General features: G+C 43.4%; 1 protein-coding gene across 3 annotated transcripts in view; it reads left to right on the plus strand.

The window, feature by feature from the left end:
- The first annotated feature begins 4,261 nt into the window (after positions 1 to 4,261).
- The window catches only part of LOC106563437 (leucine-rich repeat and calponin homology domain-containing protein 2), an 87,101-nt gene continuing 72,552 nt past the window's right edge, over positions 4,262 to 18,810 (plus strand). For all 3 annotated transcript variants that reach the window (XM_014129007.3, XM_014129008.3, XM_014129009.3), the window contains exon 1: positions 4,262 to 4,532. In XM_014129007.3, coding sequence (XP_013984482.3) covers positions 4,298 to 4,532 — 235 coding nt within the window. In that variant the 5' untranslated portion in view covers positions 4,262 to 4,297. The remainder of the gene's footprint in view (positions 4,533 to 18,810) is intronic.

Consider the following 18,810-nt stretch of genomic DNA (forward strand, 5'->3'; position numbering starts at 1 on the left):
CTCACGTCAGTTACGTTCATTGAGTGCCTTTCAGACAGTAGATACGACCCCTCTGTTACCTTGCCAACTAAGGAACTGGCAGTGGATCAAACCATTGTGAGGCAAAGGGTGGGGGGGGGGTCGCAATCTTTTGAAACTTAAAAATGCGCTATTAAGTGTCTATAATCAGCACAATTGCTTTCATTGCGTATTATTAATATTATTTAAATTACATAGTTATGTTTCAGTGATATATTGGGGGGACAAATCATATTTTCCCCAGGATGGGGGGATCGTGTGTCCCCCCCCGTCCCCCCCGGGATTTCTGCCCCTGCTGAGAACACATTCTCATTTACAGCAACGACCTGGGGAATAGTTACAGGGGAGAGGAGGGGGATGAATGAGCCAATTGTAAGCTGGAGATGATTAGGTGACCGGACACCCGGGTTAACACCCCTACTCTTACGATAATATTCCTTTTGAGCATGGTGAAGTTATTAATTACACTTTGGATGGTGTGTCAATACAACCAATCACTACAAAGATACAGGCGACCTTCCTAACTCAGTTGCCGGAGAAGAAGGAAACCGCTCAAGGATTTAACCATGAGGCTAATGGTGACTTTAAAACAATTACAGAGTTTAATGGCTGTGATAGGAGAAATCTGAAATGATAGGAGAAATGGCCAAGTGAAATTGAGGAATATGGTACAGAATATATTTAAAAAATATTCCCAAACATGCATCTTGTTTGCAATAAGGCTCTAAAGTAAAACTGATAAAAATGTAGCAAAGAAATTAACACAAGACATCACTGAGTATCACTCTTCATATTTTCAAACATGGTGGTGGCTGCATCATGTTATGGGTATGCTTGTCATCGGCAAGGTCTAGGGAGTTGTTTAGGATAAAAACAAACAGAATAGAGCTAAGCGCAGGCAAAATTCTAAAGGAAAACCTGGTTCAGTCTGCTTTCCAACAGACACTGGGAGACAAACTCACCTTTCAGCAGGAAAATAACCTAAAACACAAGGCAAAATATACACTGGTGTTGCTTACCAAGACTACATTGAGTGTTCCTGAGTGGCCTTGTTACAGTTTTGACTTAAATTGGCTTGAAAATCTATGGCAAGACTTGAATATAGCTCTCTAGTAATGATCAACAACCAACTTGACAGAGCTTGAAGAATGTTTTAAAGAATAATGTGCAAATATTTTTTAAATCCAGGTGTGCAAAGCTCTTAGAGCGTTACCCAGAAAGACTCACAGCTGTAATCGCTGCCAAAGGTGATTCTAACATGTATTGACCCAGGGTTGTGAATACTTATGTAAATGAGATATTTCTGTATTTCACTTTCAATAAATTTGAAAAAAAACTAAAAACATGCTTTCACTTTGTCATTATGACAAAGTGAAAGCATGTTTTTAGTTTTCACAGTACTACTGTGTAGATGGGTGAAATTCAGGCTGTAACAAAACAAAATGTGGAATAAGTCAAGGGGTATGAATACTTTCTGAAGGCACAGTATATATATTGCAATTCGAATGATAAAGTATGTTATGAATTTATTGTGCTTAAGTTCCTGGAGTGCATCTTTAACTGCATAACTGATGTGCCAATCCTGTGTTTACTATACACATACTGTAAACCCCATGCTCTCAGAGGGAATGAAAGCCATTCATGTCAGAATCTAAGAGAATCTTATGCATTAAGAAAGTGCTGTGATAATGCATTAAGTAAAGCATGCTGTGTCTGACGTCCTTAAAGCTCCTGGGGGACCTCTGTAAGGTTGATAAAATGCACTTCTGAACAACTGTTTGCGTTTTCCAAACTGCCCTCCTTCCTTAGGGTAAAAAAAAACAATGACCTTTTGTCACATCTTGTAATTGTAATCAGTAATTTTCTGTCCACATACAGTGCATTCAAAAAGTATTCAGACCTCTTCACCTTTTCCACATTATTTTACTCTACAGCCTTCTTCTAAAAAGGATTAAATAAAATGTTTTCCTCATCAATCTACACACAATACCCCATAATGACAAAGCAAAAACAGGTTTTTAGAAATGTTCATCTCCCGCCTCCTCATCTCCATGGAGGTAGGGGTTTAGGAGGGGCGGCCTCCAGATGGAGCCCCCACGGAACATCCGGAAGTCTGCGGTCCTCCACTCACTGGGGGGCTCGCCCTGGGGATGGAGGGAGAGGGACATGGATGAGGCACAGCAGAGGTGCTGGGTAGGTACTGTTCTTTATTTTACTTCTATTATTATCTCTCCTGTTGCCTAGTCACTTTAACCTGCCTTCATGTACATATCTACCTCAAATACCTTATTATTATCTCTCCTGATGCCTAGTCACTTTAACCTGCCTTCATGTACATATCTACCTTAAATACCTTATTATTATCTATCCTGATGCCTAGTCACTTTAACCTGCCTTCATGTACATATCTACCTCAAATACCTTATTATCTCTCCTGATGCCTAGTCACTTTAACCTGCCTTCATGTACATATCTACCTCAAATACCTTATTATCTCTCCTGATGCCTAGTCACTTTAACCTGCCTTCATGTACATATCTACCTCAAATACCTTATTATCTCTCCTGATGCCTAGTCACTTTAACCTGCCTTCATGTACATATCTACCTCAAATACCTTATTATCTCTCCTGATGCCTAGTCACTTTAACCTGCCTTCATGTACATATCTACCTCAAATACCTTATTATCTCTCCTGATGCCTAGTCACTTTACCCTGCCTTCATGTACATATCTACCTCAAATACCTTATTATCTATCCTGATGCCTAGTCACTTTAACCTGCCTTCATGTCCATATCTACCTCAAATACCTTATTATCTCTCCTGATGCCCAGTCACTTTAACCTGCCTTCATGTACATATCTACCTCAAATACCTTATTATCTCTCCTGATGCCTAGTCACTTTAACCTGCCTTCATGTACATATCTACCTCAAATATCTCGTACCCCTGCACATTGATCTGGTACTGATACTCCCTGTACAGTGCATTCTGAACATTTTCAGACCTCTTGACTTTTTCCACATTTTGCTACGTTACAGCCTTATTCTAAAATGGATTACATATATTGTTTTCCTCATCAATCTACACACAATACCCAATAATGACAAAGCAAAAACAGGATTTTAGAATGTTTTGCACATTTATTAAAAATAAAAAACAGAAATACCTTATTATTAAGGGGAGCTAATGTGATCCAAAATTAAAGTGGCATTATGTCTGCACTGTTCAATACAATATGACAATAATGGATGAGCTCTCCTGACATCTCAGCAGGATGGAGTTTTAATAGCAGGCCTACATAAGCACCATAGATGAAAGTGACATATTACATAAAGACTAAAGGAGAATAAGAAATCAGTATACTGAGGTCTGTTGATGTATGTAGCCTGTGATGTAGGTCCATATCAGACCAAGATGCCTACTTATGAGTCAAATGAAAATAATTATATTGTTCAATAAGATTGAATAATAAAGCAATAATGTGCTACTTAGCTAGTGCAACAATAAAAACACGAATGTAACTCTTCTTTAATTTATTTTTTGGGCTGAGGCCTCCCTGGAAATAGCATATGAACACACATTTCTTTTTTTGGAGGGGGGGATTACAGGACATTTTCTTTAAAACTGCAATATTTTCTCTCAGACTCATGGCAAAATGTGTAGAATAGCAGGAAATTAGCTTGATAAATTCAACATTTTCTCTCAGCCTCATAGTAAAATGGGTAGAATAGCAGGAAATTAGCTTTAGAAATTCACCATTTTCTCTCAGCCTCATGGCAAAATGTGTAGAATAGCAGGAAATTAGCTTTAGAAATTCAAAAAAATAATTCAGCCTCATGACAAAATTTGTAGAATGGCATGTGATTATCTAATTAAAACAGCACGTTCTTCTCTTTGGCCCATTGCAAAATCTATAGAAATAGCAGGAAGTTAGCCGTTTTCCCATCTGTAATCACATCTGTGCCATTACCTGTTTATAAACTGAGTTATAACAATGCCCTGTACAGACCTGTATGAAATGTAAAAAAACAATGACCTGGGGGGGGGTTCCAGGTCCTACATTTGAAACATTTCATACAGGTCTGTAACTCACTTTAATTGCACAGATGTGAATACTTCTCTCTGATAATAAAATGAGTGCACCTCTCTATACCAAATGTCCCCTCCGCGCCCACGCCCTCTCAGAAGCCCTTCCCCTAACGTCCCTGGAGTGTGTGTCTTTTGCGCATGGGTGTAGAAACGGCCACTGTTATTATTGTAATTCCTCTTGTGAAAATGGCGTCGAGTCAGGGAGGTGTGGGAGCTGTACCGGCTCTTTCAAACCATCACTTATCCAACGGACCTCACTGGAACCCGGGGATCAACCAGCATCAGCATCATCTCCACACGACCCGGAGCTTAGACCGCGCTCTGGAGGATTCCGTGTGCTCAGGAACGTTGAATCTTAGCGGGAGGAAGCTGAGAGACTACCCTGGATTGAGCTATGATCTTACTGATACAACACAGGCAGGTTGGTTTCCGAAACGCTCTCTGCTCTTGAGACTTTGCTGGCCTCAGCTGGTTCAACAAATAGGCGCGTGATACTACAAAGTATCCAACATTGATACAATTGAGCGTGGTGCGCACTACATTTCCTTATTACGATGGTCTATTTGCATGTTTTCACCAACTGCTCTGTTTTATTAACAGTGCAATAGATACACAGTGTTGCATTTTCTTTCTTACCATATTGTCTTCGTAGAATAGCTGAGCTCAATGTGTTAAAATGTGCCATAGTATTTACGTCCTCTAGAATTGCGCTGGCAATTCGGTGGCAACGGCTCGTCTTGGTCGCCTGCCTCTCTACCGCTCTCCTGATGAGACCATATGCATGAATGAAATGATAAGCGCAACTCAGTCAGGGCGATAGAGCGACTTTACATTAACCTACATTTAGATGGTGAGTAGCCTGGCTAGGTGAAGAAAATGATCAGCGAATGAGGAGATGAATAATAAAACCTTACCCAATGAATATGAAATGTCATTTTTGGAGCATGTTCACTGAGGCTATTTTGTCTACGGCAGCCCAAGACAAAAGATTCCCCGTCTCAAAAGCCTCTAGAATGGCTGTATGGACGCATTTCCCTCTTATACGAGATAGATATTGATTGGACATACCCATTCGTTTAATTTATGTTGGATATAATTCTAGTAGCCCAATTTAAGTAAATAAATATTAAATTAGTAAGTATATATTTTTCTCTCAAGGGGCCAAATATCACATGGCGGTTTGGGATTATAGGCTATTCATGTGGTTGAACACATAGCAGGCCTAGGCTATAGGCATACATGATCCATAGCCCACATGTTTTTTATCCATGTAGATAGCCTGCATATTTAGGGTGGGCAGAATGAAGCATTCATTTGTCTTATGAAATGATGATGCTGCTGGTTTCCCACACTGTAGTGTATATAATAGCTGGCTGTACATCATGCATGTGGTGCCTGATTGTGGGGCCTCTGCAGCCAGGTGGTGGAATTATTGATGGTGGTGTTGAGGCAGATCCACATACTGACCTTTTTTTTACAGGGAACAGGGAGCCTAAATTGAAAAATGTAGGAGCACACAACGAAATGTAGGCGCAAAATGAAAAATATTTGAGGTAACAAGCCGTTTTCTTTGTAGTAATGGTGCAAGCATGATGGTCATGAACATAAGCTCAGTGTATTCTCCATGGCACTCAGGGGCTTCGGTACAGTGAAGTACTCATAACAACAATTATTATCTGGCTGATTTTTAAATTTTTTATTCTAAATTACAATTCCAGGTTGCACAGCAAAATATATTTAGGCGCATATGCGATGAAAATTATTGCACGGTAGAGCCCTGGCTTGGTCTTGGCTGTACTTTTCTTTTTTCCTGGAGACTGAAGTGGGTTTAATATGTCAAGGTTACTGTGAATGTCTGTGTCAGTAAGGTAGGGTCATGACAGTGATTCTAAAGGTCCATTAATCATGTGGGGTGCCTCATTAATGGATTTAGTGACTCATGTGGTGTTAGTGCCTCATTAATGGAGCTAGTGACTCATGTGGTGTTAGTGCCTCATTAATGGAGCTAGTGACTCATGTGGTGTTAGTACCTCATTAATGGAATTAGTGACTCATGCGGTGTTAGTGCCTCATTAATGGAGCTAGTGCCTCAGGTGGTGTTAGTGCCTCATTAATGGAGCTAGTGACTCATGTGGTGTTAGTGCCTCATTAATGGAGAGTGACTCATGTGGTGTTAGTGCCTCATTAATGGAGCTAGTGACTCATGTGGTGTTAGTGCCTCATTAATGGAGCTAGTGCCTCAGGTGGTGTTAGTGCCTCATTAATGGAGTTAGTGACTCATGTGGTGTTAGTGCCTCATTAATGGAGAGTGACTCATGTGGTGTTAGTGCCTCATTAATGGAGCTAGTGCCTCATTAATGGAGCTAGTGACTCATGTGGTGTTAGTGCCTCATTAATGGAGCTAGTGCCTCAGGTGGTGTTAGTGCCTCATTAATGGAGTTAGTGACTCATGTGGTGTTAGTGCCTCATTAATGGAGCTAGTGCCTCATTAATGGAGCTAGTGACTCATGTGGTGTTAGTGCCTCATTAATGGAGCTAGTAACTCATGTGGTGTTAGTGCCTCATTAATGGAGCTAGTAACTCATGTGGTGTTAGTGCCTCATTAATGGAGCTAGTGACTCATGTGGTGTTAGTGCCTCATTAATGGAGTTAGTGACTCATGTGGTGTTAGTGCCTCATTAATGGAGCTAGTGACTCATGTGGTGTTAGTGCCTCATTAATGGAGCTAGTGACTCATGTGGTGTTAGTGCCTCATTAATGGAGTTAGTGACTCATGTGGTGTTAGTGCCTCATTAATGGAGCTAGTGACTCATGTGGTGTTAGTGCCTCATGTGGGATTGGTGCTTCATGTGCGGTTAGTGCCTTGTGGAGTTAGTGGCCCATTGATGGAGTTAGTGGCCCATTGATGGAGTTAGTGGGCCATTGATGGAGTTAGTGGCCCATTGATGGGGTTAGTGGCCCATTGATGGGGTTAGTGTCCCATTGATGGAGTTAGTGGCCCATTGATGGGGTTAGTGGCCCATTGATGGGGTTAGTGGCCCATTGATGGGGTTAGCGGACCATTGATGGAGTTAGTGGCCCATTGAAGGGGTTAGTGCCTCATTGGCAGGTAGCCTAGTGGTTAGACCGTTGGACTAGTAACCGAAAGGTTGCAAGATCGAATGCCTGAGCTGACAAGGTAAAAATCTGTCGTTCTGCCCCTGAACAAGGCAGTTAACCCACTGTTCCTAGGCCATCAAACTGTTCCTAGGCCATCATTGAAAGTAAGAATTTGTTCTTAACTGACTTGCCTAGTTAAATAAAGGTAAAAAAAATAATTGATGGGGTTAGTGCCTCATTGATGGAGTTAGCGCCTCATTGATGGAGTTAGTGTCTATGTGAATTTAGTGCTCAACGTGCAAAAACAAAACTGTCTGTTGTTTCTGGGTCAACCCTGTCAGCTCCTGAATTCACTCACACACACTGAGTTTCCAAAAAAGTCCCTGGTTTCAGAGGAACTGAGAGTCTTCCTTTTGCAGACCCAGAGTCTAACTCATGAGGAAGTTTCTGTCACAGGGTATATGAGTTGGTTTGTGTTTCTGTGTATTTATATTTGTGGTGTGGGTGTCTGTACTTATGCCATTGCATGGTCTTGGTGGGCAATGTATTGCCTCACTATTCAAACTTCATTCTAATGCTGCTCTTTCGTTCGCTGCATACTTCAGTCTGAGACGGATCACTTAAGTAATTTGGGGTGATGTCAAAATGAGGGGTTTTGTACAAAACAGTCATCAGCAATTTGGATAATCTCTAACCAATCAGAGTATCTAAACCAATGACAAATTTTCTAAACGCCTCTTTACCCACGTATGTTCTGGCTCTGGCCCAACCCATCGGTTTCTGGGACCAATCAGACAGTCTAGAATGTATTTCCATTCTAGAAATCGTCGGGGAGGTACTCCGATCCAGGCTCATTGCGGAGAAGAAACTAACGTCCGTGAGCGTGACATAGCTTGGGGGGAGAAAGGAGTTTTGGTAGCCAAGCAAGGCAATGTAGGCTACTCAGATGGGCAACTATTTGGCAAATTCAAACACTGAGAAGTTCACACAGGCCAGTGTGCCTGATGTTTGGAGAAATGAAAAACACCAGCCTAGACAGCAGCCTCTGGCTCAGATTGCAGATAGATACTAGCCTGTGATGTTTGTGCAACCTGATTTAATCATTTCCCTAAGGTCTTAGTTAAAAATGCATACTGAGTAATAAAGTTCATAAGGATTTATTGTGTACCTTTTTAGTTAAGGAATTGGGTCTTAAATGCAAGAGTCCCCTCTACTTAGATAGGAGGGACATACAGTAGGCTTACCGGACTGCATCAGAGATGTTGATTTATTCAAGCTTACTTTGAAGTGCTGTGGCTGAATTATACATGGAATGCTCCCTCAGCCTAACTAACGAGCAACTTGATGTCTATTTTTGGAATGAGATGCATTTGTTAGCTACTGCATACAAACATACTTATTTCACAGTTTATCAGTTCCTCAAGTGATCGGACTGACTTGACTTTTGTGACATGACGGCAGTGTGCGTTGGTTTCAGCACATAATGATAACAGTGTTATGTGAAGTGTATACTGTATAACAGAGCAATGTGTGAAAAAAATGCATGATACCTAGTCTTGAGAACCTGTGAAGACGACAGGAAGTTTGGGTGTGTGTGTATTGGTGAGAGAGCAGGCTTGTTGTGTGATGAATCAGGTGGGATGTGATGATCTCGTCATTGGCACTATCAAAGGCAAGACCTGCCGGCGAGAAGATACTTGACAAGTTATTTCAATGTGGGGATAGGGAGGACCTGTGAAAGACCAGATAGTTGCCGTCCATGTTGAGATTGAATGCATGCAGTGTTGATTGTAATTTAGAGTGATGTTGCAGAAGTGATATAAGGCCAGAAGGCAGTTGGCTAAATACACTGCTATGGGCCTACAGTGAGGGAAAAAAGTATTTGATCCCCTGCTGATTTTGTACATTTGCCCACTGACAAAGACATGATCAGTCTATAATTTTAATGATAGGTTAATTTGAACAGTGAGAGACAGAATAACAACAAAAAAATCCAGAAAATGCATGTCAGAAATGTTAGAAATTGATTTGCATTTTAAATGAGGGAAATAAGTATTTGACCCCCTCAAATCAGAAAGATTTCTGGCTTCCAGGTGTCTTTTATACAGGTAACGAGCTGAGATTAGGAGCACACTCTTAAAGGGAGTGCTCCTAATCTCAGTTTGTTACCTGTATAAAAGACACCTGTCCACAGAAGCAATCAATCAATCAGATTCCAAACTCTCCACCATGGCCAAGAACAAAGAGCTCTCCAAGGATGTCAGGGACAAGATTGTAGACCTACACAAGGCTGAAATGGGCTACAAGACCATCGCCAAGGAGCTTGGTGAGAAGGTGACTACAGTTGGTGCGATTATTCTCAAATGGAAGAAACACAAAACAACTGTCAATCTCCCTCGGCCTGGGGCTCCATGCAAGATCTCACCTCGTGGAGTTGCAATGATCATGAGAATGGTGAGGAATCAGCCCAGAACTGTACGGGAGGATCTTGTCAATGATCTCAAGGCAGCTGGGACCATAGTCACCAAGAAAACAATTGGAAACACACTACGCCGTGATGGACTGAAATTCTGCAGCGCCCGCAAGGTCCACCTGCTCAAGAAAGCACATATACATGCCCGTCTGAAGTTTGCCAATGAACATCTGAATGATTCAGAGGATAACTGGGTGAAAGTGTTGTGGTCAGATGAGACCAAAATGGAGCTCTTTGGCATCAACTCAACTCACCGTGTTTGGAGGAGGAGGAATGCTGCCTATGACCCCAAGAACACCATCCCCACCGTCAAACATGGAGGTGGAAACATTATGCTTTGGGGGTGTTTTTCTGCTAAGGGGACAGGACAACTTCACCGCATCAAAGGGACGATGGACGGGGCCATGTTTCGTCAAATCTTGGGTGAGAACCTCCTTCCCTCAGCCAGGGCATTGAAAATGGGTCGTGGATGGGTATTCCAGCATGACAATGACCCAAAATACACGGCCAAGGCAACAAAGGAGTGGCTCAAGAAGAAACACATTAAGGTCCTGGAGTGGCCTAGCCAGTCTCCAGACCTTAATCCTATAGAAAATCTGTGGAGGGAGCTGAAGGTTCGAGTTGCCAAACGTCAGCCTCGAAACCTTAATGACTTGGAGAAGATCTGCAAAGAGGAGTGGGACAAAATCCCTCCTGAGATGTGTGCAAACCTGGTGGCCAACTACAAGAAACGTCTGACCTCTGTGATTGCCAACAAGGGTTTTGCCACCAAGTACTAAGTCATGTTTTGCAGAGGGGTCAAATACTTATTTCCCTCATTAAAATGCAAATCATTTTATACAATTTTTGACATGCGTTTTTCTGGATTTTTGTTGTTGTTATTCTGTCTCTCACTGTTCAAATAAACCTGCCATTAAAGTTATAGACTGATCATTTCTTTGTCAGTGGGCAAATGTACAAAATCAGCAGGAGATCAAATACTTTTTTCCCTTACTGTGTCTATGGGCCTGGTGTGTTTGATCAGTGCTACTGCACTGACTTTCTCTTCTCTGTCTCTATAAAAGGAAATATGCTGCAGACTAGTGCAGATAAATAAAGTGAGGACAAGCAGTCCCTTTCAGATGGATAAAGAAGGCTGTTTCATTTTATAGCAGGTGTATTTCCATTCACACATTATAGTGTAGAATGTGAAGAAAATAATTTTGCAGGAAGGGAATATGCTGAGGATGAAAATATATATATATATATATTGACATTCCTCTTGATGGTTGTAACGCGGATTGTATAAAGGGGACCAAGGCGCAGCATGTATAGTGCTCATATTTACTTTTAATGAATATACTTTAACAAAACAACCGACAACAGTTCCGTCAGGTGACATACACTAAACAGAAAACTACCCACAAAACCCAGGAAGAAAAACCCCTACTTAAATATGATCTCCAATCAGAGGCAACGAGGATCAGCTGCCTCCAATTAGAGATCAACCCAAAACAATCCCAACATAGAAATGTAAAACTAGAATTAAAACATAGAAATAGAAAACATAGAACAACCCAAAACACCCCCTGTCACTCCCTGACCTACTCTACTATAGAAAATGACATCATACTAGGGTCAGGACGTGACAACGGTGACTTTGTCATCTTTGAGAAAAAACCCTAAAACGAAATGGAAGGCATAGCTTGTTTAAGCTGGCATCATCAAATCCTCAACCTAAATTCAACTGGCAGATGGAGATAGTCCTGTTCAGAGAACACTGGTGGAATGAAAAGAGAAATGCATCAGTCGCATGAATAGTGTTCTATTTCTACGCTGATTTTAAGTCCAAGTACATGATTGCTAGTTCAGAAAGAGAAACGGGTCTATTTTAGTTTTAGGAAGAAAGAATCAATAGTTACTTGGAAAAACACTTGGCAGATCATCTAAAGAAAAGGTTTAAATGATGATGACTTATTGTTGATATTGTAAGCTAGTAGCGAATTCTTGTACAGCACTGGAGGTTAGTGGCACCTTAATTGGGGAGGACGGGCTCGTGGTAATGGCTGGAGCGGAATCAGTGAAATGTTATCAAATACATCACATACATGATTTCCATGTGTTTGATGCCATTCCCTCCGTTCCAGCCATTATTATGAGCCGTCCTCCCCTCAACAGCCTCCACTGTTTTATAGCACACAGTCAAAATGAAGCATCACTCCAGAAAAAACAAGCTCTATCTGGTTTTGGTGAGATTACATATTACAGCTGGATGGTTGGGCAAGCAAGGACAGAAACTTCACTCTTTTTAATGGAGGTTATCTTCATAATGCAAACTCTCACTTTGTTTTGTTTTGCCTTGTCCTATGCAAGACTCTTGCTTATACAATGCTCTAAGAAGACATGAACCCAATAGTAGATCACATTTCCTTAAACCCTCATGCGGAACCCTTTCAGACAGAACCTTCTAAAACAGAACCCTTCCAAACCAAACTTTTCCAGACAGAATTTTTCTCTGACAGAATCCGTGATGACAGAACCGTGTATAGAGTATACTCAGTGGATAGAGCCTTCTCAGACCGAACCCTCCCACTCTAGTTCCAGACAGAATTCTCCCAGACAGAATTCTCCCAGACGGAATCCTCTGAACAGATCAGAACTCTCAAATAGAATCATTGAAGATAGAATTCTGGAACATCGAACCACAAGACAGAATACAATCGGAGTTCAATAAATTCCCTTTGAAGAATACTTTCAGAATGCTTAAAAACTTTTAACACAGCAAGATAGAGTTTCTAAAAGTGTTAGATAAAATGCCAATTACATTGTTCTCTAGTGTGTTGGGTCACTGCAGGAGCTGTCAACATAGTCCTATGCCATGTGTTCAAGCAACACTCTTCCCATGTGTTCAAGCAACACTCTTCCCATGTGTTCAAGCAACACTCTTCCCATGTGTTCAAGCAATGAAAGTTGCAACACCCTGATAAGTGAACCAGAGAGAGCACATGTGTGTCTTTGTGTGTGTATTGTTTACGTAAGACGGATACAAAGACAGAGGAAGGTGAGCTGACACAAAGGTGCATATTTGCAGTATGCTGTTGACAGTTTGTCGCCAGTCAGTTATTTTTCCCATGGGAATGTGTGAGAGCTGTAAGCCGATGCCCTGACCTTGGAGAGAGGCTGGAGATGTTGGAGCCAACAGGCCAGCATGCTACTGCCTACCCTACTCTATCCTACTCTAATCTACCGTACCCTACTCTACTCCAGGGGTTCCCAAAGTTTTTCACTCGGGGCCCCCCTTCCAGCATTGGGGAACATCCAGATGTTGGAGCCAACAGGCCAGCATGCTGCTGCATTCCCTACCCTACTGTACCGGACCCTACTGCACCGTACTTTACGCTACTGTACCATACCCTACTGTACCGTACCCTACTGTACCGTACCCTACTGTACCGGACCCTACTGCACCGTACTTTACGCTACCGTACCCTACCCTACTGTACCGTACCCTACTGTACCGTACCCTACTCTACCGTACCCTACTGCACCGTACTTTACGCTACCGTACCCTACCCTACTGTACCGTACCCTACTGTACTGTACCCTACCCTACTCTACCGTACCCTACTGTACCGTACTTTACCGTTCTCTACTTCACCGTACCCTACTCTTCCGTACCCTACTGTACCGTACCCTACTGTACCGTACTTTACTCTACCGCACCCTACTCTTCCGTACCCTACACTACCGTACCCTACTCTACCGTACCCTACACTACCGTACCCTACTCTACCGTACCCTACTCTACCGTACCCTACTCCTCCGTACCCTACCGTACCATACCGTACTTTACTCCACCATACCCTACTCTTCCATACCCTACCGTACCATACTCTCCGTACCATACAGTACCCTACTCTACCGTACCAGACCCTACTCTAACGTACCATACACTACTGTACCCTACCATACCCTACTCTACCGTACCCTACTTTACCAGACCCTACTCTACCGTACCCTACTGTACTGTACTTTACTCCACCGTTCCCTACTCTTCCGTACCCTACCGTACCATACCGTACCGTACCGTACTCTACTCTACTGTACCATACAGCACCCCACCCCACTCTACCCTACCGTTCCCCACTCTACTGTACCTTACCCTACTCTACTATACCCTCCTTTCTATACCCTACTCTACCGTTCCGTACCCTACTCCACCGTACCCTACTCTACCGTACCAGACCCTACTCTACCGTACCCTACTCGACCGTACCCTACCGTACCCTACCATACTCATCCGTACCCTACTCTTCCGTACCCTACTCTACTCTAACATACCCTACTCTACCGTACCCTACCAAACTCTACCATACCCTACTCTACCGTACCCTACTCTACTCTACCGTACCCTACTCTACCGTACCCTACACTACTATACCCTACTCTGCCGAACCCTACTGTACCGTACTATACTCTACCGTTCCCTACTCTTCTGTACCCTACCCTACCGTACCATACCGTACCCTACCGTACCATACCGTACCGTACCGTACTCTACCGTACCATACAGTACCCTACCCTACTCTACCGTACCCTACCCTACTCTACCGTACCCTACTCTACCCTACCCTACCCTACTCTAACATACCCTACTCTACCGTACCCTACCATGCTCTACCATAACCTACTCTATCGTACCCTACTCTACCATACCCCACCCTACTTTACCGTACCCTACTCTACTCTACCGTACCCTACTCTACCAAACCCTACCATACCCTACTCTACCGTACCCTACTCTTCCATACACTACTCTACCATACCGTGCCGTACATACGTACACTACTCTACCGTACCATACCCTACTCTATTGTACCGTACCCTACCGTATATACCGTACGCTACTCTACCGTATCATACCCTACTCTATCGTACCGTACCCTACCGTATATACCGTACGCTACTCTACCGTACCATACCCTACTCTATCGTACCGTACCCTACCGTATATACCGTACGCTACTCTACCGTACCATACCCTACTCTATCGTACCGTACCCTACCGTATATACCGTACGCTACTCTACCGTACCATACCCTACTCTATCGTACCGTACCCTACCGTATATACCGTACGCTACTCTACCGTACCATACCCTACTCTATCGTACCGTACCCTACCGTATATACCGTACGCTACTCTACCGTACCATACCCTACTCTATCGTACCGTACCCTACCGTATATACCGTACGCTACTCTACCGTACCATACCCTACTCTACCGTACCGTACCCTACCGTATATACCGTACGCTACTCTACTGTACCATACCCTACTCTATCGTACCGTACCCTACCGTATATACCGTACGCTACTCTACCGTACCATACCCTACTCTATCGTACCGTACCCTACCGTATATACCGTACGCTACTCTACCGTACCATACGGTACTCTACCGTACACTACTCTACCGTACCATACCGTACACTACTCTACCGTACCCTACCCTATCCTACTCTACCCCAGAGGGCACAAACACCCTGCACTTCACATACGAGAGAGAGAAGGAGAACTTTCGTTCCAACAAAAAACAATGAGAGGAGAGGATGATGGGGCAAATGCTGTAAATATCGTAGAATATTTTTAACATGAACATTTAGTCCTGTGATTGTGTGTTTGGTTGTATCGTAACTCCTGAGCACTATAGTATTTCACTGGCAGTTGATGTTTGGCTGCACTGGTGTGGCTTGACTTTCTGCCAAGTGATCCCTGAATGACAACTAGGGCTGTTGCGGTGACCGTATTACCACCACACCTGCAGTCACGAGTCATGAAGGCAGTCAAATTCCACATGACCGTTTAGTCACAGAGCTTCTCCAAGCTCTGATGCTACTGCTGGTCATGAGTTAAATAAAGGTTAAATATATGCATATTTTTTTAATTAGTAGCGTACCAAACTTGCTAACTGCTTAGTACTCAGCACTCTATTGCCCCTCTAATCACTCTGACATTGATGCAAATGTAATAGAAATTCTGATCAAACACTTCATGAGAGCCCATGAGCTCATGTTGCGCAACATTTCTTTAGGCTATGCAATTGCATGACAAAACAGAGTGATGGCCTCTAATAAAAAAGATGAGGTTCCCATCAGCTTTCTATAGGCTAAGCCTACTATATTTATTGCTCAACTTTCCTAATATTAAGCACATTGCTTATATTTACAACAGGAGTATAGCCTACCTGGCTGGCATGAAAATAAACCACGGGGAAAAGTGTCCTCCATTTGCTATTTAAGTGCATAGGAGACATGTATTTTTTCCCGCTGCCCCTGTTTCGATACAGGTGAATGATAATGGTCAATTATTTTTAATTAAAAAAAGTCTCATGTAGCCTAGCCCAGAGGCCTATATGTTTTATTAAGGTTTGTATCACAACTAAAGTGGCCAAATAATTTCTTCAAATGAAGCACATTAATCTGCTTTGCAAGGGGTGTAGAGCATTACATGCATAATTGCATTTGCAGTCACTTTTGATAGTGGTGTTTTCCACTAATGGAAAATTTGCACTTATAGCCTACTACCATGTGCACATTGCTGTGGTTATAATGTGAAGAACTAGCCTAATAGTTTATCAATATTTTACGCTAAATGCTCTGATCTATTGCGTCAGCGACATTGCATTAAAACGTTTTTTGATGCTAGTGGTTGTAAATTATTAATTTGGGATGTATTGCATCCCACAACTGTCCCAGACTACGTTTGGAATATTTATTTCTCGCACATAATAGAATAGGTCCACTTTTGTAGTATGGGGGATAGTAGATTGACATAGGCTAGTGCTTTTGCTGTTCGTTAGGCCTACTCATCTTGTTGGCTGACAAAAAGTACAAGTGGACATTTCTTCCAATATCTTCAATATGCTCCTCAGAATTGGATAACGACGCGCACAGCTGCGTCCCCGATCGTCCCCGATCTGTCTGTCTTCACTTGTAGCCTGTGAGAAAGACCCGATCACTTGACGGAGAGCCATGTGAGTGAGAAGCGCCTCGGATTGCGCAGCACACTCAGGGAGAAGGGCACAAAGCAACACTCCGGGCCGCAAAAATATTTTTTTTAGGATGCATAATGCCACAAAAGGGGATGCCGCCTTGAAATTCGAGGCATTATCAAGTGCTTGTCAAATTGTGAATGAAAGACTATTGGAGTGTACAGCCTGCACAAAACACAAAGCAGAGCTCATGCCTTTTCAAGCAACTTTTTTCAAATCATCATTAGTCTCATCATGCAGCCTTTCAATGTATTAAAAATCAACCGTGAAATGCTTACTTACAGGCGCTAACCAACAGACAAGCGGGATACCTATGTGATAATTCTGTTCATCCACTACAGCTCAGCGTTCAACACCATAGTGCCCTCCAAGCCTGTCACCAAGCTCGGGTCCCTGGGACTAAACCCCTCCTTTTGCAACTGGATGCTGGACTTCCTGACCGGCCAACCCTAGGTGGTGAGGCTAGGCAGCAACACCTCTGCCACGCTGGTCCTCAACTCTTCTGTACTCTCTGTTTACCAACGACTATGTGGCCACGCACGATTGTAACTCCATCATCAAGTTTTGCTGATGTCACAACGGTGGTTGGCCTGTTCACCAACGATGATGAGACAGCCTAAAGGGAGGAGGTCCGAGACCTGGAAGTGTGGTGCCAGGACATCAACCTCTCCGTCAACGTCAGCAAGACCAATGAGCTGATTGTGGACAACAGAAACCAGGGGAGGGTTGCACACCACCATCCACATTGACGGGGCCACAGTAGAGATGGTCAAAAGCTTTAGTGTCCACATCACCGAGGACATGGTCCTCTCACACCAGCACAGTTGTGAAGAAGGCTCGGCAGCACCTATTTTCCCTCAGGAGGCTCAAATGATTTGGCATGGCCCATCAGATCCTCAGGAACTTTTACAACTTTTACTTTTGCACCATCGAGAGCATCCTGACTTGTTGTATCACCGCCTGGAATGGCAACTGCACCGACCTCGACTGCAAGGCCCTACAGAGGGTGATGCGAATGGCCCAGCGCATCACTGGGAGCGAGCTCCCAGCCATCCAGGACTTACATGCCAGCCGGTGTCTGAGAAAGGTCCAAAGAATTACTAAAGATTCCAGTCACCCGAGACATAGACTGTTCTCCATGCTCATGTCCGGCAGGTGGTACCGATGCATCAAGGTTCAGACCAACAGACTACTAAACAGCTTCTATTCCCTGGCCAGAAGACTGGTAAATGGCTAACAACTACTGCTCTCCCGCTCCCACAGACTATCCACTCTGACTCTACAACCTGATCTTATTTTTTATTTTTGGTACTTTTACCCCCTTTTTTTCCCCCAATTTCGTGATATCCAATTGGTAGTTACAGTCTTTTCCCATCGCTGCAACTCCCGTACGGAGGTCGAGAGCTGTGCGTCCCCCGAAACACAACCCTGCAAAGCCACACTGCTTCTTGCCACACTGCTCGTTTAACCCAGAAGCCAGCCGCACCAATTGGTCGGAGGAAACACTGTCCAACTGGCGACTGTGTCAGCGTGCATACGCCCGGTCCGCCACAGGAGTCGCTAGAGTGCGATGGGACAAGGACATACCGGCCGACCCAAACCCTCCCCTAACCCTGACAACGCTGGGCCAATCATGCGTCGCCTCATGGGTCTGTAGTGACGCTCCTGCCTTAGACTGCTGCGCCACTCGGGAGGCCCTACAACTGGATTTCATAGTTTTACCCATTCATTCTGCGTGGTTACAGGGTTAATTCTGCGTTGTTACAGGGTTAAAACAGAAATAACTCAAAGGGTTAAGTTTAGGTATTAATTCTGAGTGGTTAAGGTTCGAGCTATAGTTTGGGAAAAGTTTGAAACAAAATAATTAAAAACAATGCGCTGTTTCCTTTTAAGCATCATCAAGTACTCTCCCTGCTTGCAAGAGAATTGTGAACTTCCATGGTGCATTGGTCTAAGCAGCACGTTCTGGCTTTGAGCCTTGTGAGTTCGAGCCCAGTGTTGTGCCATAGTTTCTTTTTGGTGAGCACCGACAAAGGCAGATATCGACGTCCTCAGGGCCTTTTCAAACGTCTAAAATCGACGGCTCTTTCTC

This window comes from Salmo salar, chromosome 11 (genome assembly GCF_965601325.2).
Source record: "Salmo salar chromosome 11, fSalSal1, whole genome shotgun sequence".
Taxonomy (NCBI): Eukaryota; Metazoa; Chordata; class Actinopteri; order Salmoniformes; family Salmonidae; genus Salmo; species Salmo salar.